We start from the raw sequence: 22532 nt of genomic DNA, 5'->3' as shown, positions 1-22532 counted from the left end.
GTTTTTGTGGTGATTGTACACTCATTTTCTTTTGAAGACTATCTTCCCAGATCGTTCTCTTTCCCCTAGAAAACACATAACCTGGCAGGAAAAAAAAGATATATTCTTCTCTAATCTAATCTAAAGTCGTATTATTTCTACAAGTAGTGACAATGGAAAGAGTCCTCCATGAAAATGTAAATGCTACTTTAACCAAAAGAAAGGTAACAGGGCTGTGAAACGATTTCACGTGAGGAGAGGAGTACAAATCCACAATATGCACTTCAGTCAACATTTTTCTGCTCTTACCCTTTGCCACATCCTTCTGGTCCTACAAGAATAAATGGCTGTTTAGTATCAGAACTTAACCAGGGTTTGAAATAATCCAGGCCTCGCTGCATGTCAGGAATCTGAATGACGGGGAGAGTTTGGCTGTTGCTGAAATCATCGGCGGTCAAGTTTTCCGGCTTCTTCAGCACATAAGATGCTAGTCGCCCCCGACCTGAGTCATAGTAGGTATCCATTGGTTTGTGAGGGTCTGGAGGAGACTCTCGTGCCCAAGTAAAAACCTTAAGAGGAAAAAGTTGTGATAGATACTCCAACTCCACGAGTATGTGAAATTTTAGTTCTTCAAAGTAAATGTCCCAAAGTCAGTCATCTTAGTTTAACAACAAAAATTTGCTACCAAATATCTTTGATAATTAAGATAACATTTTATGTCAATTATTCTTCTCTAAATCATCACTGAGGCAAAAAAATATAAGTCATCTAGTCTGCACATACACCAAGATATAAATACATTCAACTTTTAAATGACGTGGGTTTTTTTTTTATGTTTATTTTTGAGAAATAGAGAGTGTGAGTGGGGAAGGGGCAGAGGGAGAGGAGGACAGTGGCTCTGAAATATACCTTTAAATTTATTAAGGAAAATATGCTGAATCCATCCTGGCATTTTTAACTGCCAAAACTGTTCTGGTTAAGCACATGATTAAAAATATGTATTATTCTACAATTAAAAATGATTTAAATAATTATATTTAGTCATATGGCTAAGTAGCCTCAAACATGTCTAACAAGATATGGTCCAAACTATAGCCCGTTAAAACATTACTTTATAAAATTTTAATAAAATCATAAAATATCATAAACTAGTTCAAAGGAGAAAGTATACATGTTTATATGTACATATTGATAAATGCATTATTATTCTACTGAATGCTTCATTTCAAAAGTAATAGGCTTAGTACAGCTACAAATCACTATATTTTGACAAGTAGGAGTCGATGAAAATTAAAGAAAACACTGAATGAACACATGTGTTAAATATGCATCACCTGTTTGGTGAACTCCAGGCGGGATTTCATGTTCAGGTTTCCACCAAGCCCCCGTATGAGACTAATAACAAACTGCTCATGATTTTTGCATCCACGAAGATGTGACAAACCATTCATCACAGTCCCAACCAAACTGGTTTCAACCACATAGTCATTCTGTTGATTAAAATCCATGGACAGACAAAAAACAAATATTATCATGGAAACCCACAGATTTACATTCACACATCTTTTCAATTATGATCTTTAAATATATCCCTCCATTCAAGGTGTAGAAAGTTTACATTTGATTCAGTTTATACATATAAATTTTGAAATTAAGATGTAATCATAAAAATGCAATTGTCTATTTCTAGCTTCAAGTGCTAGAGTCCTTAACTAGATATATACTTTACTTCCTAAGTCTGAAGAATATAAAAGTACATCACTGGTCTGAAAATAACAGTCCCTCATAATCTCTTCCTGATAAAGAGGAAGCTAGAGGTAAGGGCTCGATCAAGGACCCTGGACATTAAAGGCTCGTAAAAGTGAACTTAACACAAAAAAAAATCTGAAGTTAGCTCTTTACACAGACTTTTAAAATGAAACTTTGGGGTGCAGTGTGTACATGACTTTGATCTGTGGGCCCCTGGGACCCCTGTGTAACTGCCAGAGGTTAAAAGGAGTAAAGGTTCTCACTCATTCAATCTCTAAGTATTTACTGAGACCCAATTATGCATTAGGATGTCCATGTGGTGCTAGGTGTTTTCTTTAAAAAAAAAAAAAAAAAAAAAAAAGGTGAATTTCACAGAGAACTTATGTTCCTGTCACTCAAGTCCAGTAGAGAACATGGTCAACAACTTATGGTAAAAGCTACAGAGGAGCAAGGCGCCTGGGTGGCTCAGTTGGTTGAGTGTCCGACTTCAGCTCAGGTCATGATCTCATGGTGCATGGGTTCGAGCCCCGCGTTGGGCTCTGTGCTGATAGTTCAGAGCCTGGAGCCTGCTTTGGAGTCTGTGTTTTCTTCTCTCTTAACCACCGCCCCCCCTCCCGCTTGCGCGCGCATACCCATGTGCTCTCTTGCGCTCTCTCTTTCCCCCTCTCTCTCTCCCTCACTCTCAAAAATAAACGCTAAAAAAAATTATTGGTTAAAAAAAAAAAAGGCTACAGAGGAGAAGAGAGTAACTCAGAGAGCTTAAGCCTCTTTGTAAAAGGGGACAGTGAAACTGACACCCGAAGGATGAGATCCGCAGGGCATGCAGAGAGGGTAGCATATGCAAATGTAAGCCACCAGTGTGGGTAAGAAATTAAAAGCAGCTTATGCCTGAGTAAGCAAAGGAGAGTAAGCTGAAGTCAAAGGGATGGGCAAGGGCCAGAATATACACAAGTGCACAGGCCATGGAAAGGATGCAAATTTTATTTTCACTACTTATAAGGTGTTTTAAATAAGAGGGTAAAAAGATCCAATTTGCATTTTTTTCAAGATCACTCTGCCTGCAAAAGAAATGTTTCTACAAGATTGTATAAATGGGAGGAAGACCAGGAAAAAGGAAAAGATGAGGAGAAATCCAGCTGCCTCAGCCATACTAAGAGTTCTACACTTTAAAGGCAATATATTTATTTCTGCATTGTCTAATTTGCTGAATTAATAGAAGAAAGAAAAACTCTAGTTAAAGTCAAATCAGCATTTGGTTGGAGTATTCATGACAGTCTAGCTCTCAGAACGTGAACACAGTGAACAAAGTACAAAATAAGAAGGAAGGAAGTCTCAACACATAAAAAAAATTTCAAACTGTAACAGGGACCTGACCTCAAAACAATCAGTTTATTTTCTAACTGAATCTTTGGTATATCCACTCTATGGCTTGACCATCTTATCTGGTCATTGTATCTATAGCCACAAAACCCTTACATACCAATCTGTCCCATCCAGTGTTCTATTTCTGTTTCTAACATCAACAGCATACAAGTGGATGACCTCAAAGTATTTGTCCTAGAGAGCCTTATTAGGCTCTGTATATTTTATATGAATGAAATAACATATCTGCTGAAAAGTTGCTACAAGGGAGGCAGCAGGTATTTAAGGCAGTACATAAACTCTCATTCATTCATTACTCCATGACGGTACTTGGTTCTGGGGATACAATAAAATGTGGTCCTGCCCTCCAAGGGGCTTGGAGTTGAATGCACGCAGTTATACTAGCAAGGAGGAGACCGATCTGTCAGACTGAGGGCTGGAAGGAATGGTCCTCTCCCCGAGGCCTCCAGGAACCCATTCATGTGCGTCTTCTCCTCACAAATCCCTATCCTTCCATCTCATCCTTACAGACAGGAAAGAGACACCTTGAGAAAACTCAAGTGAGATCTCCACTTCTCTGTCATTCTACAATCTTCTACAATGACTACTAAGTCAACTTCAGGTTAACAATCAGATACTTTCAAAAAGTACTTTCAATGCTACCTATTTCCTCTACTTTTTTATATGTTTACATTTTTCATAGAAACAATGACATACAAGAAAAAAAACTGAAAAAATCGTATAGAATATCGGAAAGCCCTACATTGTCTTCTGTGCACGTCAAACTTCTATTCATGCTTCAAATTCAGAACTAAGTGTTATCAACTTTTTGAACTCTTCTGGAGGATGGTAACACTCTTTTCATCCTGTTTATTTTTCTAAATCTCATTTTTCTCCATTAGGCAAATCCCTCCCCAAGGAAACAGACTGTCCGATTAATGTCCACCTCTTAAAGTCTTATCTAGTCCTATGCTTGATACATATACTAGATACCCATTAATTTTTTGAATAAGCAGATGTTTTTAATAACATTGTAAATAACTCATCACCCTTTTTCTACTGTAGTATTAACTTGACATAGTTTTTAGCATGAAATATATGCTGGTACTTATTGACAGTGAAATGTAACAGCAAGATGGTTTTACTAGAAACATGAGAGATTCCACTATTCAAGATTTTTAGGTAAGCAGTTCAAGATAGTGTAGGTCAGAGAATTAAAGTGTCTTAAGACTACCATAACAAATTCTCAACAAGATACTAGCAAATCAAATCCAACAGATTAAATAAATTATTCACCATGGTCAAGTGCGATCTATTCCTGGGCTGCTGGAGTGGTTCAATATTTGCAAATCAATCAACGTGATATACCACAATAAAGGATCGGTGAAAACCATATGATCCTGTCAACAGATGCAGAAAAACCATTTGACAAAATATAGCATCTTTTTTTGATAAAAACCCTCAACAACGTAGGGATAGACAGGACATATATCAACATCATAAAGGCCATATGTGAAAGACCCACAGCTTGTATCATCTTCAATGGGGAAAAAGTGAGAGCCATTGTCAGGAACAAGACAAGGATGTCCATTCCCACAGTTACAATCTACCATACTACTGGAAGTCCTAGCCTCAGCAATTAGACAACAACAACAACAAGGCATCCAAATCGCCAAAGAAGTCAAACTTTCACTATTTGTAGATGACATGATACTCTACGTAGAAAACCCAAAAGACTCCACAAAAAAACAATTGCTAGAATACATGAACTCAACAAAATTTCAGGATATAAAATCAACGTACAGAAACCAGTTGCATTTTTATACACTAATAATGAAGCAGCAAAAAAAATAAATCAATAAAATAACCAAGGAATTGATCCCATTTGCAACTGCACCAAAAACCATAAGATATCTAGGAACAAACCTATCCAAAGAGGTAGAAGATCTGTACTCTGAAAACTACAGAACATTTATGAGAGAAGTTGAAGAGGACACAAAGAAATGGGAAAACATTCCATGCTCATGGATAGGAAGTACAAATATTGTTAAAATGTCTACACTATCCAAAGCAATCTACACATTCAGTGCAATCCCTAACAAAATAACACCTGCATTCTTCACAGAGCTAGAACAAACAATCCTAAAATCTATATGGAACCAGAAAAGACCCCGAATACCCAAAGCGATCTTGAAAAAGAAAACCAAAGCAGGAGATATCACAATCCCAGACTTCAAGCTATACTACAAAGCTGTAATCATCAAGAAAGTATAGTACTGGCACAAGAACAGACCGTGAGATCAATGGAACAGAATAGAGAACCCGAAATGGACCCACAACAGTATGTCCAACTAATCTTTGACAAAGCAGGAAAGAATACCCAACAGAATAAAGACACTCTCTTCAGCAAGTGGTGCTCGGAAAACTGGACAGCGATATGCAGAAGAATGAACCTGGACCACTTTCTTACACCATACACAAAAATTAACTCAAAATGGATGAAGGAAAACCTCTCTGACGTTGGCCTCAGCAAGTTCTTACTTAACATGACTCTGGAGGCAAGGGAAACAAAAGCAAACATGAACTACTGGGACGTCATCAAGATAAAAAGCTTCTATACAGTGAAGGAAACAGTGAGCAAAACTATAAGGCAGCCTACAGAATGGGAGAAGATATTTGCAAACGACGTATCTGATAAACGGTTAGTATCCAAAATCTATACAGAACTTATCAAACTCAACACCCAAAAAACAAATAATCCAGTGAAGAAATGGGCAAAAGACACGAATAGACACTTCTCCAAAGAAGACATCCAGATCACCAACTGACACATGAAAAAATGCTCAACATCACTCATCATACAGGAAATACAAATCAAAACCACAATGAGATACCACCTCACACCTGTCAGAACGGCTAACGTTAACAACTCAGGCAACAATAGATGTTGGCGAACATGCAGAGAAAGAGAATCTCTCTTGCACTGCTGGTGGGAATGCAAACTGGTGCAGCCACTCTGGAAAGAAGTATGGAAGTTCCTCAAAAAATTAAAAATAGAACTACCCTATGACCCAGCAATTGCACTACTGGGTATTTACACAAAGGATACAAAAATACTGATTCAGTGGGGTACATGTACCCCAATGTTTATAGCAGCACTATCAACAGTAGCCAAATTATGTAAAGAGCCCATTTCTCCATGGACAGATGAATGGATAAAGAAGATGTGGTGTGTATACACACACACACACACACACACACACACACACACACACACAGACACAATGGAGTATTACTCAGCCATCAAAACGAATGAAATCTTGCCATTTGAAACGATGTGGATGGAGCTAGTGTATTCTGCTAACAAAATAAGACAGAGAAAGACAAATATCATATGATTTCACTCATATGTGGAATTTAGTAAACAAAACAGATGAATATGTGGGAAGGGGGGAGAGAAGAGGAGGAAACAAACCATAAGAGATTCTGTTTTTTTATTTCTTTAAGGTATTTATTTATTTATTTATTTATTTATTTATTTGAGGGAGAGAGACCGTAAGAGACTCTTAACAAGAGAGAATAAATTGAGGGCTGATGGAGGGAGGTGGGTGAGGGATGGGGACTAAGGAGGGCGCTCGCTGTGATGAGCCCTGGGTGATGTTAAGTGATGAATCATGAATTCTACTCCTGAAACCAGTATCGCACTGTATATTAACTGACTAGAAGTTAAATAAAAATTTGAAGGGAAAAAAAAGATTACTATAGTAAAAAGTTAAAAGCCAAGACAAAGAGCAGGAGAGCAATGAGGACACCTAGCTGTCCCTGTACCCCACATCCTGGCTGAGCATCACATCTTCATCGTTATTCTTCTTGCCTAAATGGTTAATTATGAAATATTACGGCTAACTTACCTGCTTCAGAACCCACTGTAAAGCCTTTTCAAAGTAATCTCCAATCCAGCTCTCAAGATTATTCCTATAACTAGGAGGCTGATTCTTCAACCAAGATTTTATCAGAGAATTAACGTCTGTCTCTTCATCGCTGAAATAGATTAACAAACATGTAAGAAATTATTTAGGAAGACAATGTCAGTGTGCTTTCAAAATAAACTCCTGCTCCAATAAACATTATTCTACAGGTATTGTATCTGCTTATATATGAGACTTGATTTTAATTATTTCTATATGTATATGTGTGTGTATATTAGTGATATATGTACACACACACATATGTATACGTATATACATATGTCATTTTCTGTAAAATAAAGCAAATAAATTTCATCAATATTATAAACACAAATTAAAGAGGAATTACATACACGCAGGTTAGCCAAAACCTGATCTAAATCCTTAGGAACAAAGACACAGAGAATCCCAAGTCCCATCCCAGACTTAGTGGAACAAAATCTCCACTCTAACAAAATTTCTGGGTGATTCAAACACACAACAGAGTTCAAGGACACCTGTACCTTAATGCAGATCTTTAAAAATATTTTTTCTTCTTCTCTATCCCAATAAAGGCCAACTACCTAAATTCTCATGCCACTAATTAAAACTCAAAGATCTTCCCGAAGTAAAATAGGATTCTTTTAGCAAAGCACCTAATTATATGTCACATCCAATGAATTAAATTAAATTTAACACTAACATCTTATTCAAAACTATAGCTTAAATAACTATAAAAAACGATGGCAAACACAACTGCTAGATTAATAATTTTAGAATTGACAAGGGCTCAATATTTTGCCATTCCCTGCAATGTTGATGTTCTCATATGCGACTACTGTACATGATTTCTAAAATCAGCTTATTCTTCATATTTGTTCTTCAAGCCTCTTCCAAACATGCTGAGGAAGAAAGAAAACATTAAGTGAAGAGGTTTCCAGTTGTGAAACAAAAGGCCGCACCACAGGGCCTATTCATCCTAGGTTAGCCCTAAAACTCTATCAATCTAAGATCTATGATAAAAATATTGCTACTTAGTTTTAGATTATTAGCCTCTAGCTCATATCTAGTATGTTCACTTCTTTGCACTTAGTTCTAACATTTAAACAAAGGAATAGTGGGGCAACCAGGGGGCTCACTCAGTTGGGCATCCAACTCTTGGTTTCAGGTCAGATCATGACTTCACAGTCATGAGCTCGAGCCCCAAGTCGGCCTCTACAGTGACAGGACAGAGCCTGCTGGGGATTCTCTCCCTGTCTTTTTCTCTCTGGCCCTCCCCTACATGTACTCTCTCTCAAAATAAATAAACTTTAAAAAAAAAAAAGAGGGACAATACTTTTAAAAAACGGGAGGGAAGGCGCCTGGGTGGCTCAGTCGGTTGAGCATGTGACTTGGTTTCAGCTCAGGTCATTATCTCGTAGTTTCATGAGTTCGAGCTCCACGTTGGTAGTTCAGAGCCCGCTTGGGACTCTCTCTCTCCCTCTCTCTCTGCCCACCCCCCATTCATGCTGTCTCTGTCTCTTTAAGAAATAAACTTAAAAAAAAAGAGAGAAAACAAAACCAATTACTTTTTCACTTAAGCAAACAAAAATATTTAATAACTGTACTATGCCTGAACTGCTCAAACAATTTAACTGCAATAAAACAGAAACTCTCTGAATGAATTAAAACCCAGTAAGAAAAGAAGCTAATCAAAAATGAGGAAAATGCATATTTATATACTATTCATACAACACTTACTTCACTTAGCTATGAAACCAAACTAATAACTGAAAAATATCCTAATATAATACTCGCAAATGCCCTTATGGTTTACCTAAGAAAGATCATGCCCATTCTAGATATTGTGGCTGGCGAGGCACAACTTAAATCATGAGTTTCGAACACAAAGTTAACATTTGGGCCGAACTGAATCCTTTCTCCACTGGGCATAGTGAGGAGTCGATTGTCATCCAGAACAGAATTCAGAGATTCTATCCATTCAGGGTCAATATCGCCGTCACATATTATCCATGAGCTGACATCTGTTTTCCAAACAAAAAAGAGGTAAAACACAAATACGTGCAGTGATGACAATTAAAAATAAGCAATAAAATAATTATCTTCTTCTTTAGAAGTAATGTCCAGGAAGTGTGATTTTATATTACTGCGCCAGAACACCAGGAGCACAAGTTGAACAAGCTGATATTTTCCACGTGAATCTGCACTACAAATGTCCTGGAGGCTGAACACCCACAGGAAGTCCTGGCTCAGGTGGCCAGAGACCTGGTTACGTACCGTGTGGTAATGTTCTACTCACCCACCAACACACAGAACTGGAATCTCGCTAAACACAAGATGGTGTGCAAGACTTGGGGATCACCCGCCCCGTGACCTTGGCACATATTGTCCACACCCTTGTCTTCCGCCACGTCCTAAGAATGTATGAGTGCTTGCTACGTCACATCTCTTGTAGAAAATACAGGAAGTCCATTTTTAGCATCCTACCTGAGAAATACAAAACTCACCTGATTTCTTTGGTATATAAAAAGGTGACCTCAAAGGGGAGAAGCAGCGCTGTGTACAGAGGTCTTTTCAGAGACAAACCTTTTTTTTTTATCCATCCTTCCTAAACTGAGAGCAGTTTCAACTTGAACTTGGACATTTGAAACCATCAAAGAAGAAACTATCACCAATGAAAGTGTGAAAAGTAAATACAGGCAATGTCTGGATTTGCCCCAGTGTGATATTATTAACTACAGTGAAAATGAAAAACCTCACTGAAATCTCTTCTAGTGTCACAGAGTTCTAAACGTTTCACTCATGGGCTTAGAAAAACAACTGTTAATTACAATCTAACAAAAACTGGAGAGTCTTCTCAGACCCTGGCCAAAAATTCTTTTAAAGATCAAGCCAGACATTTGAGACCAGGAAGTCTACAGTTTTACGACTTAAATTTTCAAAATTATTCAAAGCACTGTATTGAAATTAATGAGTGAAAAGTGTTCACATACACACACACAACCAATTTTAATCCCCAATAAAAATTTGTCATCTTGCTTATTTATGAGGCACTAAGTAATGCATCAACCCAGCAAAGATTTTATATTTTTTTCAGTATATTAATGTAGTTGTGAATCACATGTCACCCAGACTACTCTGAGTTTCTATTCTAACGGAAGCTCCTATAGTGTGGAGATCAACATGACAGCACATGTTGGGTCCCTCTGAAATAAAATACCAAACAACATCGTTTACAAGGCCGTTTATGGTCACATGTAAGACTTGAGAGGGACAGCAGTAAAGACAATTCTATCATCCTCTAAAAATCACGAAGTAGAACAAGGAGTCACAGGACACGGACCAACCTTGAGGTTCCCGAACGACTTGGCGAGCACTGTATGTCAAAACGCCGTCCGACCATTCCCGTGTGTCCATGTCAATGTGGCCTAACAGCTGATGTCTAGGCATGGCCTTGGGGTTCATGGTGTACTGTTTCACCACTCTGCCAATTCTACAAAGTGCTGCCCTTAGCATCCTCCAAAGGGTTGACTTTCCAGCACCACTTGGACCAACAATGACCACTCCCATCCTCTGGCGTAACTGCTCATACAATTCTAAAGCCTTCTTGATCTAGTAGAAAGGAGACATGTTTGAATATGGCTAATAGAACATAATCATGCACAGTCCTGTTCTCACTCTCTAACAACTGTCCTATTCCAAACACATAAAATTAAGTCTTTGATTTCTTCAGTGTAAGATACAGCCTTAAATAAGAGTACACCTAAATAAATCTGAACACATTTGCAGGGTCATCTTTAAATCCAGTATTTCTTTAAAAGAAACAAGTATGCTTCCCAAGTCATTGGACAATACAATATGTTCATTATTTTCTTCACTCATTCATTCAAATATATTCATTATTTTATTCACTTGCTGATGCATTCATTTATGTCCTATATCTCTCAAAAAAAAAAAAAAAAAGGGAGATAAAACCTGAGGGAAAAATGTTCATTTTGAACACACACTTGCGCTACATACAAAAGCTACTAAAAAGAATTTCTCCTAAGAAATCATCAAAATAGGGGCGCCTGGGTGGCGCAGTCGGTTAAGCGTCCGACTTCAGCCAGGTCACGATCTCGCGGTCCGTGGGTTCGAGCCCCGTGTCGGGCTCTGGGCTGATGGCTCAGAGCCTGGAGCCTGTTTCCGATTCTGTGTCTCCCTCTCTCTGCCCCTCCCCCGTTCATGCTCTGTCTCTCTCTGTCCCAAAAATAAATAAATGTTGAAAAAAAAAAAAAGAAATCATCAAAGTAAAACATCAGAAGTAATGTAATCAATTATCAAAAATATGCATGATGGTCTATTATATGCCAGGCTGGGGCACCTGGTAGGTGAGTCAGTTAAGCATCCAACTTCAGCTCATGTCATAATCTCACAGTTTGTGGGTTCAAGTCCCACGTCGGGCTCTGTGCTGACAGTTCGGAGCCTGGAGCCTGCTTCAGATTCTGTGTGTCCCACTCTCACTCTCTCTCTCTGCCCCTCCCCTGCTCATGCGCTCTCGCTGTCTCTCTCTCTCTCTCTCTCTCTCTCTCTCTCAACTGAATAAACATTAAAAAAAAAAAAAATGTAGGGGTACCCGGGTGGCTCAGTCAGTTAAATACCCAACTTCAGGTCAGGTCATGATCTCACAGTTCGTGAGTTCGAACCCCATATCAGGCTCTGTGCTGACAGCTCGGAGCCTGGAGCCTGCTTCGGATTCTGTGTCTCCCTCTCTCTCTGCCCCTCCCCCACTCGCACTCAGTCTCTGTCTCTCAAAAATAAACAAACGTTAAAATAATGACTTATTATGTGCCAGGCTCTGTAACAGGCACTAGGAGTAAAATACTGAGTGAAAAGAGACATGGATTCCACCTTCCATGAACACTAATATCTGGTGGGGAAAATCAGTATTAGTCAAACATACAATTAAGCATTAATAAGTACACATAAAGAAGTAATGAAAATACTCAGCAAGGAAACCTAATGTGGACTCAAAGATCAGGGAAGGCTTCCCCGAGTTAGCAAGATTAAAATGGACAGATAAGGGGCGCCTGGGTGGCTCAGTCAGTTGAGCGTCCGACTTCAGCTCAGGTCACAATCTCACGGTCTGTGAGTTCAAGCCCTGCGTGAGGCTCTGTGCTGACAGCCTGGAGCCTGGAGCCCCGAGCCTGCTTTGGATTCTGTGTCTCCCTCTCTCTCTAACCCTCCCCTGTTCATGCTCTGTCTGTCTCTGTCTCAAAAATAAAGAAACATTAAAAAAAAATTTTAAAAACAATAAAACAAAATGGACAGATAAAAGATAAAGATTATTAATAAGGAAGTAGCCAAAAGAAAGGATCAACATATTATAAAATATTCTTGACAGGTACCTGATTTGGTATGATTTCATAATTGGCTTCCTCGAAGACATGCTGTAACGCAGACCTGAGCTCATCATATTCTACTTCTTTAAAGTCGATCCCAGGAAATACATCTTTAATCAGTGCATCAAACCGTGTGCAATCAGCAAATGTAAACTTTGACATTGTATTAAGCCTCAATGCTTGTACCACAATATGACTTTCATCAACTAGAGAAAAAGTTTCATTTTAAAATGGTTAGTTACTGACTTCAGAAAGTTTCAGGGACTGTAAAACAGTCGTTGAGAGCCGTGATACGCATTATTAGTTATGACATAGATGTGCAAGAACCTAGAAACAGTTAAAGCCACATGCTACCACGGGAACTGGCATGCTCACCTTACTTACTGTCTTGTCTGCTGAGAAATAAAGATCCCTAGGTACAGCTCGGGACTCTCTTCCGCAGAACTTGAGTCCCAGCATTGCCAGACTTTAATCAATAATAAAAATCACGATCACTTATATTTGTATAAAACTTTACCATTTGTATGTGATCCTTATAATAACTGCATCAAGTAAGGGGGTATTGCCATTTTTACTCTGATTTTATCTATGAGAATAACGAATCTCTAAGGGATCAAGCGATATACCTGCGAAGGCACAGCAGTATTAGAGCTGGGATTCACACCCAGACCAATGCATTCCAGACTCAAGTGCCTCCAAATATACCAGAACTAACCCCCCCCCCAGAGATATTAAGTCCCGAGACTAACAACTAACAAACTGAGCAATAATTTTTAATCAGCCTTACTCAGAACTGTTTACAAATCCATCCCTTAAACAAATACAAATGCTAATATCATTGTTAGATTCTTATTTTTTCAAGGATAATAATTAGCTGCAGATTGATAACACATATCTATGAAGGCAAGAAACTATCTTTTAAAGTCCGATATTTCTCCAAAATTGCTTAATATTCCCATATTTAACTGTAGGCAAAGAGACATGGCCATACTGGAGTTTAAGCACTGAACTCGTTAATAAGCCATTTTGATTACTACAGGTATGGTTTCAACATTTCTCACCAATCAGCAGAGACAGACAACAGAAAAACAGTAATTTAAGCAACTCACCAAATGACTATCTTCCCTGGCAAATGCCAACTCAATAATAAAGCTAAAGCAACTTTCTTTTCTAATATGTAGACTCTGATCATTTTAAGTCCAAATAGATAATTTCACATGGTCCCTTTTTCTATGTTGTCTTATTTTCAGTGTTTTAACTTAGTTTTACTGGCATCTGAAGAGCTGAATATTCAGCCTTTCATGCAAGCACACATCCATGGGTGAGGGGGAATAATTTATTTTATGTAAATGGGAAAAAAAGGTGGTAAAGTACAATAAAATATCACGAGTTCAAACTGATGCGAATAGATGATTTAATAAATACATAAATAGGGAAGAGACAAATCTTACAGAAGAGTTTCAAATAATATTTTCAAATACTCCTTGAGCTAAAGGATCAAGTTTAGTCCTTGCCACCCCACTTAGAAGGTGAGCCACACTCAGTAACCAGCTTCTAAAGAGTACGGGAGGGAAAGTGGGAAACAGTAACTGTACAGTTACTATCACACTGGAGAAACCTGGCAAATACCACCACAATACTCAATGAAGGTGAACATCACCAGTGATGTCATGTGGTCATTGTGTACCCACGGATAGGATGTGATGTGATGTGACAGGCCCTTCACTCTCTGCTCTTCCTTCCAAATGTGGACAACCAGGTCTAATCATGAGAAAAACATCACAAAAAAACCCAGACTGAGGAAGAGTCTACATGACATGTGACCAGTACTCTTAAAGAATGCGAGGGTCGTGGAAACAAAACACAAGGGGAAACGGTCACAGGGCCGAGGAGACTAAGGAGACATGATGACTAAATGCACCCTAGATCCGATCCTCAAACACAAAGAGGACATTAATGATTAAACGGGTGAAATCCACATCAAGTCTGGGTGTTAGTTAATATTAATACACGAGCCTCAGTTTCCAAGTATAGACAAATGTACCACAGTAAATAAGACAAAACAATGGGATGCTACCTTTGCAACTTCACGGTAAAATTATTTTAAGGCTAAAAGGGTTTTTTTTCGGTAATCTTAAGATTTTTTTAAAGGGCAATTTTGTTTGGTATACTATCTCTTTGAAAGAGAAAATCATCCCAGAGCCCCTGGTTGGCTCAGTTGGTTGGGCGTCCAACTCTTGGTTTCAGCTCAAGTTATGATCTCACATTTTGTGAGTTCGAGCCCCGTGTCGGGCTCTGTGCTGACAGCATGGAGCCTGCTTAGGATTCTCTCTCTCTCCCTCTCTCTCTCTGCCTCTTCCCTGCTCACACACACTCTCACTCTCAAATAATAAACTCGAAACAAGAAAAAAAAGAAAAAAAGAAAATCCCTATGTGTTTCTATGGTTTCTGTTCTCATTTTCAGACCAGTGAAATTCTCAGGCTCTGCTCCAGACCTACAGAATCAGGAAGCTGGGAGTAAGGGTCCAACCCCAGTGTTTTAACAAGCTTCTAGGTGATTCTACCACACATCAAAGGCCGAGAAGTGGACTAGATGATTCTTCTATATATCACAACTATTTAGTATCTAATGCACACTTAAAAGTTAAGGACACTGGGTAAGAACTAGAGAAAACGTGAATGAAGTATGGACTTTGCTGAAAAAATAACCTCTCAATATCGGTCCACTAGTTGCAATAAATGTAGCACACTAACGTAAGATGCTAACAACAGGAGAAACGGGGCCAGGTTTTCAAAACCATCTTTACCGTATTTATAGCTTTTCCGTAAATCTAAAACTATTCCAAATTAAAGTTTATTTTAAAAACTAAGATCGCATCTGAATCGCAGACCTTACCTTTGTGTTTCCCGCCGGCTCTCTGCAGCTGTCTAAGAAGGCCTCCGCTTCCTCGAAGAACCGTCTTCAAGGCTCTCAGACCCCAGTCGTAATGCTGCTGAGGTGTCAAAAGTTCCCTTAAAGAGACATGGAAATCACAAAGCAATGACAGCCAGAAATTACTTTTTCATTGTATTTGAAGAGGTAACCACTGACACATAGAAATGGGTGCTGATACTCCATTAATCTATATAAAGGAGCCATCACAGAAAACGATCACTCCAGAAAAGTGTTGAAGACGGATGACTCCCAAGGATCAGGACAACCGTGTCATGACCTGGCCAATCACCTTCATGAAGACACTAAATGACAAGTGCCTATCACCTTTACTCCTAAACTCTCTACTCCAGCCCTGTGGCCCTCGGTTTCTGGCATTCCAGTTGTCTCGTAAGTAACGTGAACAGAATGTTAGGATGCCCAGAGAAGCCAGAAGCCCACCGCTATTACTAGAAATACGACACGAGAAAAACTGGAGGACTCCCTCCAAAGGACAGGTTTTAAGGAGTCTGCTGATTTGTTCAATTAGCATCATTTAGCTGGAGCGCCCCAGTGAAGATATTTTTGCAGAAAGGAAGTCAGATCAAATTGATAGCATTGAAGGAACAAGTAGTTTTCAGTGAGATGTGTCCTTATTCAAACTAAAATCTTCCCTATTGACACCTTAAGTGCAATACAATCGCCAATATGAAAATCACTGACAAACGTGAAAAATGGTCATAATCAATCATGGGAACCAAAAATTATAAAAATATTTAACACAGGAAAACTCACCTGGATAGATTGAAGATAGCTACCAGTTTTCTGCCCAGGACTTTGGCCTCTTTGAAGCCCTCCGAATAGAGAATGACCTCAGCGATAAGCTCGTTGTCTGGGCGGGACATGGCAACCGGCCTGAAAAGCTGTTTAAGATTATCAGGCAGCTTCTGTCTTCCTCCGTAACCTTTTCCAGCAGGATTCATGGTGATAAAAATCCCAGAATTTGAATTGATTTCCACCTGAAATATTAATTTACAATATGGGCACCAAGTATCTGTAACTATAAATATAAAATACACCGCCAACAGATTTTTATTGTGCATACTTCGACACACAGATCTTAGAACTCGGCAAAAGGTAAACGCTAATGAGCTAAGGATCTCCCTGCTCGACATACAATAACCGCCTTAGGAACAGAGGCATTTACGGAGGCCCTTTATAATCAGTTCTGTGAGGCCGGAATTTCGGAGGTGGTGACTCGCTTGCCCATCTGCTCCTGTCTGTGTTTACCACAAGCCTCCTTGTATCGGGAGACAACACAACTCTGACCTAAAGTAAGTAACGGTTTCTGTCCTCCTGCAGCTTACGGTCTACGAGCAATCACGTATGATCGAGGCTGTGGCCGGGCAGGGCAGGGCAGGGCAGGGCAGGGCAGGGCAGCGTATCATGAGAGCACCTAGCAGGAGCGTTTTCCACAGCACACTTAAAGCGAAATCAGAGTGTAGACAGTGAATGGGCAATTAGGTAGAAACACCTGGAGTAAGAAAATCTGGCTATAAAGGAGACAAAAGAGGAAGAGCAATGAATGGACAGGTAAGTGAGGGGAAGGTCTGCTTGTGTGTTCATTACATCAAACATTATAGTACTATTAGACGACATACATTATTAAAGAGGACAAGATGCAGTGGTGTGAAAGGCCAGTGACGAGTGGGCAGAGGAGGGAGGGCTAAGTCCTCAATACAGAGGACACAGGGACACGGCCCCGGCAAGTGGGCAGGTTAGTGTGGACCGGGAACAAGGACAACCCTTTCTTTGTAAGAGGAGGAGAGGAGAAAACACACTCAGTGCGGAAGAAAGCCAGCTGTGACGGCACAAAGGCAGAAACGTAATAGTTTCTCGTTTCCTCATGAAGAGTTTAAGCAACACGTGAGTAAGCTGTTACTAAATGAGAACCGCAATTCCTTCCTTGCCCTGCCCTGAGAAACCTGTGCTGTGAAGACACTATGTGGCTCAGCGGGTAACTTCACAGCTAACTTCCAGTGTTGTCAGCGCTACACTTCCATACACAGATGCTCACGCTCTCCTGACAGGAGTGTGGATCTCCTCTGGGGAAAAGCGAGGAACAGAAAAACAGCTAAGTGCTTACTGTTCTAAGATGCATACAGAATAGTAATTAAAGGGGCGCCTGGGTGGCTCAGTCGGTTAAGCGTCCGACTTCGGCTCAAGTCATGATCTCATGGTTCATGGGTTCGAGCCTGCATCGGGCTCTGTGCTGACAGCTCAGAACCCGCAACCTGCTTCAGATTCTGTGTCTCCCTCTCTCACTCTCTGCCCCTCTCCCACTCATGCTCTCTATCAAAAATAAATGAACATTTAAAAAAATCTTTTAAAAAAAAAAAAAAGACTAGTGATTAAAAACATGCGCTTCCAAATTAGACCCGAGTTCAATTCGCAGCCCCACTGCTTACTCCCGACTCACCAAGCTCTGCTTCCCCATCCATAAAGAAGAAAAGCACAACAGTACCCATGTGGAAGGGCTACCAGCATGAAGTGAGGGCATACACAGGAGCACTAGGGTGCCAGCCCAGGGTAAGCGCCCAGTAAACGCTAGCAGCATTCCCACAAACACGCGGCACTCGAAGTCTGAAGGTGAATGGTGAGGTGCGACCAAAACAGGGTGAGAAACCTCGGATGGCTCATGGGCAAAAAGGCTTAACAAACAGTCAGAAGCAGGGATGCCGGGAGAGATACAGACAGAGCGCTTGCCTGAGTGTGAGTAATGCGCAGTCTCAAAGCATACTCCAACTCTTTCAATTCCCGACACGTGCCCTACCTCCTGGCCAAGCAGCTCGCACACGGCTCTGTGGTTCTTCAGGGCATCCTGGATGGTCTGGATTTGCATGGACACTGCCGACAGCACAGACTCCTCCAGTCTGTTGAACTCATCAAAACAACCCCAGGCCCCACACTTCACCAAACCAACAAAAATCCGTCCCATTGACTTCACATCGATGCCCTAAAAAATTGCAACAAAAATTACGTCCGTTAAAAACTAATGAAGATCTCTAAAAATAACTGAATACTTGGTCACTTAGTGAGCAGGTCATCGTCTCACCCATCTCTCTCTCTCCTTCGCACAGGTTCAATAGCTACACTTTCCGGGGGGGTTTCAAAGAATAAACAAAGGAACTCATGTACAAGTGTTCTGCAAAGGACACAGAACTAAATAGATACAGGATTCTTAGCTATTCTTTATGTTAAAATAGAAATCCTACACAAAATGTTCCAAAAACAGTAATTTCAAAATTAGTTTACTTTTTTCTCTTTTCTGTTCACTCTTTTCCTTCCTATAATAAGCATTTCTGCACCCTCAAATCTTCATTCTGTATTTAAAGTTATTTGCAACAGTTCTCTCTAGAAAAGTTCGGAGTCTGGGGCGCCTGGGTGGCGCAGTCGGTTAAGCGTCCGACTTCAGCCAGGTCACGATCTCGCGGTCCGTGAGTTCGAGCCCCGCGTCAGGCTCTGGACTGATGGCTCAGAGCCTGGAGCCTGTTTCCGATTCTGTGTCTCCCTCTCTCTGCCCCTCCCCCGTTCATGCTCTGTCTCTCTCTGTCCCAAAAATAAATAAACGTTGAAAAAAAAAAAATTAAAAAAGAAAAGTTCGGAGTCTATATTATCTGCAGCCTTTCTCCATGTTGCTTTTCAAACAAAACAAATTCTGTTTTCAAGCTACCCAAAAGCAAAGTGATCTCAAGATAGAGTATTTCATACGTCAGGACATGAAAACTAACCCAGACTCATAACTAACACACTACTATCTAGTTTGCGAATGATTTCCTCTACCTCATCACAATTAAAAACTAAGACTTGTCTCCCGAGAAGTCCGCCCAGGGCCTTCACCGACTCGGTCTTCCCCGTGCCCGCCGGCCCGTACGGGTTCCCGCCCAGGCCCATCTTCATGGCCTGCGTCAGCGTCAGGTAGCACTTGTCCGTCAGCGGCGTGTAGACCAGCTTGGGAGCATTGCCCTACACGAGGGAGAGGAAAAGGGTGAATGCTCACGCTGTACTCAACGTCCCACACGTGTCCTTGTGGCACTAGCTAAAAAGCTGTTAACAGAGAAAAATACCCGAAATACTTTTTTAGGGAAAGAAACTTTTTAAAAGCGCACAACGGTAAAAACTAAACTTAATTAATCTCAGGCATGTGGTTTATGCCTTCCCCAATTAATATACAGTTAGGTTTTCCAAACATTCTCTCCGGTTCTTGATAATGGTACAGACATACTGCTAAGGTGAAAAAATCCAAAACTGTATGATACGATAATCATCCTATTTTGTATTTTAAAATTCGTGTAAATTATTTCCCTGAATCTTATGATCTTTTTAAGTCAGAACAACTCTGGAACTCCAACGTTATTAGTTTGAAAAATGCCTCGTGAAATTACTAATTTTATCTCATCAAAGAGGTCTCAAAATTTCTCCTAAGTCTTCGGGAAAATAGAACCAATCCCAGTTGCTCTTTATAGGGCTTTTCTTCAACGGAGGTAGACACAGACATGGTCTCCTAATACATTCCCTTCTTGAAGGAGCCAGCTGGCAACTCTCCTGACATGCACTTATTAACCCAACCGTCAGATATATTCCGAAGACTGACTCGGGATGGGACATGCAGAGAGGACGCAGCGGGGTGTTTTGAGAACAGGTTCCATGAGCTAGGTTGTGTGTCTGTTTGGAAATTCTTCTATGGCACAGACTGAAAACACTCGGCAAGTGAGACGGCGCTAACCACGGCCTCGCGTGGGGCCCGGCCGGGCTCCTTTCGTGGGATGGGTCTTCCACCCTTCCCAGATTGAAGGGAGAGCCCGGCTTCTGTCGCAATGCAGTACAACCCTGCCACTATTTTAGATTTTCTGCCAATATTTCTCCAACATAACGTCTTCTTAGTTATGATGAAACAGAAAAAAACAGTCACAGACAAATATATCCTTCAAAGTTAGGACTCAAATAAAATTCTTCCATACAACGGCAAATTTCCGTTAAAATAAATAATTTTTAATTGAAAAAATGAAACACTTTTGCCACGAGTCATACCTGGTACTCATAAGTGTACTGAAGTTCACAATCCACCATTTGAATATAACAAGTATGATCACTTTTCATATAAAATCTGACTTGTTTTTTCCAGGCCCAGTCTTCAGTTGTATGAACCTGAACTTGGTTTAAATGCTTTACCACATCAATGTTATGAATGATATCAAGAATCAGGGCTTTAAGTTTAAGCTCCAGAATGCCAGACTCTGTATGCAAAGTAAAATGTTTGGAGAAAATGTTAGCCTGAGATTTCTGTATTCAGTACGTACATACACAGAGCTTCAAAATGAATCTAAATGTTAATTTCATGATACAAATGAATGACACAATAATGTAACAAATTAAACCGATGTCAAATCCACCAGTCAGAAATAAGAATTCCCCTGCGAAGAATAGGACATCAAATTCAGTGAGAGTGGGCTGCGGTCCCTTACACCAGAAGCAAGCACACCCCATCCGGCTTTTCCCTGTGAACACAAGTATAAGACACGGACAATGGGCACTCGGCTGCTACTTCGGAGTCTGAAAAGCAAAGAGTATCAGGCCAACTGGGGAAGATCAGAATTAGACGTGTCACCAAACCAGTGGCGGATTTACCCTTTTCTTTTGATCTCTCTGGTCTCCCCAGGCCTGGGCCAACGCAGCTAGAAACCTGGACTGGCGCAGTCAGGCAGACTCCCGGGGAGGGCCCGGGGCTCAGGCGTGAGGAGCAGACAAGGAATCTGTTGGGGGCTACAGCATTGGCCCCGGAGACCGAGGGGCTAAAACCCTGAGGGAAGGGAACCTTCCTCTGAAATCACAGAACCTGGGATCCCTGGAGACTAGGACAAACCCCACGTGCTCTCCTCCTCTCTCTTCTGCCACCAACTGCCCCAGGACACAGACACAGTCACAGAAAGTGAGCAGGTCAGGGCACAGGAAACCCCAGCTTTCTGGCCAGGAGAACAGAAAAGGAGCCCAAGAAAACCACCAAGTACTATGAAGAGCATGGAGATGGAGGGCTGGGAAAATGACCCTGGAAACTTGTTTAGGATTGCTGGGCTCACCCCCAAGCAACGCAGATGGCACCCTAACCATCAAAGCAGGCACTCTGAGAACTGGCCGCTAGATGGCGCACACGTGAAGCCCATCTCAACAGTGCTGCAAAGACTTCATTTTTGAAGTACAGTTGACTTATGGTGTTGTGACCGATTCAGGAGCACAGCATAGTGATCGGACATCTTACACGTGACTCAGAGACTCTGGAAAGAGAACTGGCATCATAACCACAAACCACAGAAGGCTGGCTGGCACGTGGGGCCCAAACCCAACATCTACTGCTAACAGAAAATACCAACACTGTCTCAAGGACTGACAAGACCCAGACGCTCATAACACAACGTTGAAAACGTCCAGGGTATCATCCCACATCATTCAACATGCAAAGAATAGGAGCGCCTGGGGGGCTCACTCGGTTGTCTCCAACTTTGGTTCAGGTCATAATCTCATGGTTCATGGGCTCGAGCCCCGCGTTGGGCTCTGTGCTGACAGCTCAGAGCCTGGAGCCTGCGTTGGAATCTGTGTCTCCCTCTCTTTCTGTCCCTTCCCTACTCAATCTCTGTCTCTCTCTGTCTCAAAAATAAACATAAAAAAAGTTAAAAAAAAAAAAAAACATGCAAAGAACCAAAACAATCCTAATTCACTTACGACAGCAGAGATGAAATAAAAACATTCTCCAATGAAGGAAAATCTGTAGGAAAGAAATCACAGCCCGCAATCCTGCTCTAAAAGAAATGCTGAAGGATGTCCTTCAAAGAGAAGGAAAACGGTACCCGAAGGAAGCTTGGAGCATGAGGACGGAGGCAGAGCGAGAGAAGCGGTGTGCACCCAGTTAAGTACAACGGACTGGACTGTGCTTCCGGTCCTTAAAGATACACTCCATGTTTACAGGCAACAATGTAACTCCGAGGTTTCAGAGTATGCGGATGTAATAAATGAAACAATTACCACACAACTAGAAGAGGACAAGGAAATTAGTACGGGGTAAGGTTTCTACACGCGTTTTAATGAATCACCAATTCTAAGTACAATATTAAAGTATGTACGTTGTAATTCCTAAACTAACCTCTGAAA

General features: G+C 40.7%; 1 protein-coding gene across 1 annotated transcript in view; it reads right to left on the bottom strand.

Moving 5' to 3' along the window:
- Positions 1-22532, bottom strand: part of DYNC2H1 (dynein cytoplasmic 2 heavy chain 1) — a 348687-nt gene that overhangs the window by 262699 nt on the left and 63456 nt on the right. Inside the window, exons 32-42 of the mRNA XM_047072515.1 lie at positions 20421-20626; positions 19173-19355; positions 18163-18345; positions 16125-16348; positions 15315-15430; positions 12425-12624; positions 10385-10649; positions 8854-9061; positions 7002-7131; positions 1314-1469; positions 289-548 (exon numbers count right to left, since the gene is read on the bottom strand). Of these exons, the coding sequence (XP_046928471.1) occupies positions 289-548; positions 1314-1469; positions 7002-7131; positions 8854-9061; positions 10385-10649; positions 12425-12624; positions 15315-15430; positions 16125-16348; positions 18163-18345; positions 19173-19355; positions 20421-20626 (2131 nt within the window). The remainder of the gene's footprint in view (positions 1-288; positions 549-1313; positions 1470-7001; positions 7132-8853; positions 9062-10384; positions 10650-12424; positions 12625-15314; positions 15431-16124; positions 16349-18162; positions 18346-19172; positions 19356-20420; positions 20627-22532) is intronic.

Source organism: Lynx rufus, unplaced genomic scaffold, assembly GCF_022079265.1.
Source record: "Lynx rufus isolate CCGP_SWC_20201006 ecotype Redwood Valley unplaced genomic scaffold, mLynRuf1.p SCAF_9, whole genome shotgun sequence".
Lineage (NCBI taxonomy): Eukaryota > Metazoa > Chordata > Mammalia > Carnivora > Felidae > Lynx > Lynx rufus.
The sequence above is the reverse complement of the archived record's forward strand: the minus strand, read 5'-3'. Positions and strand labels throughout refer to the sequence as shown.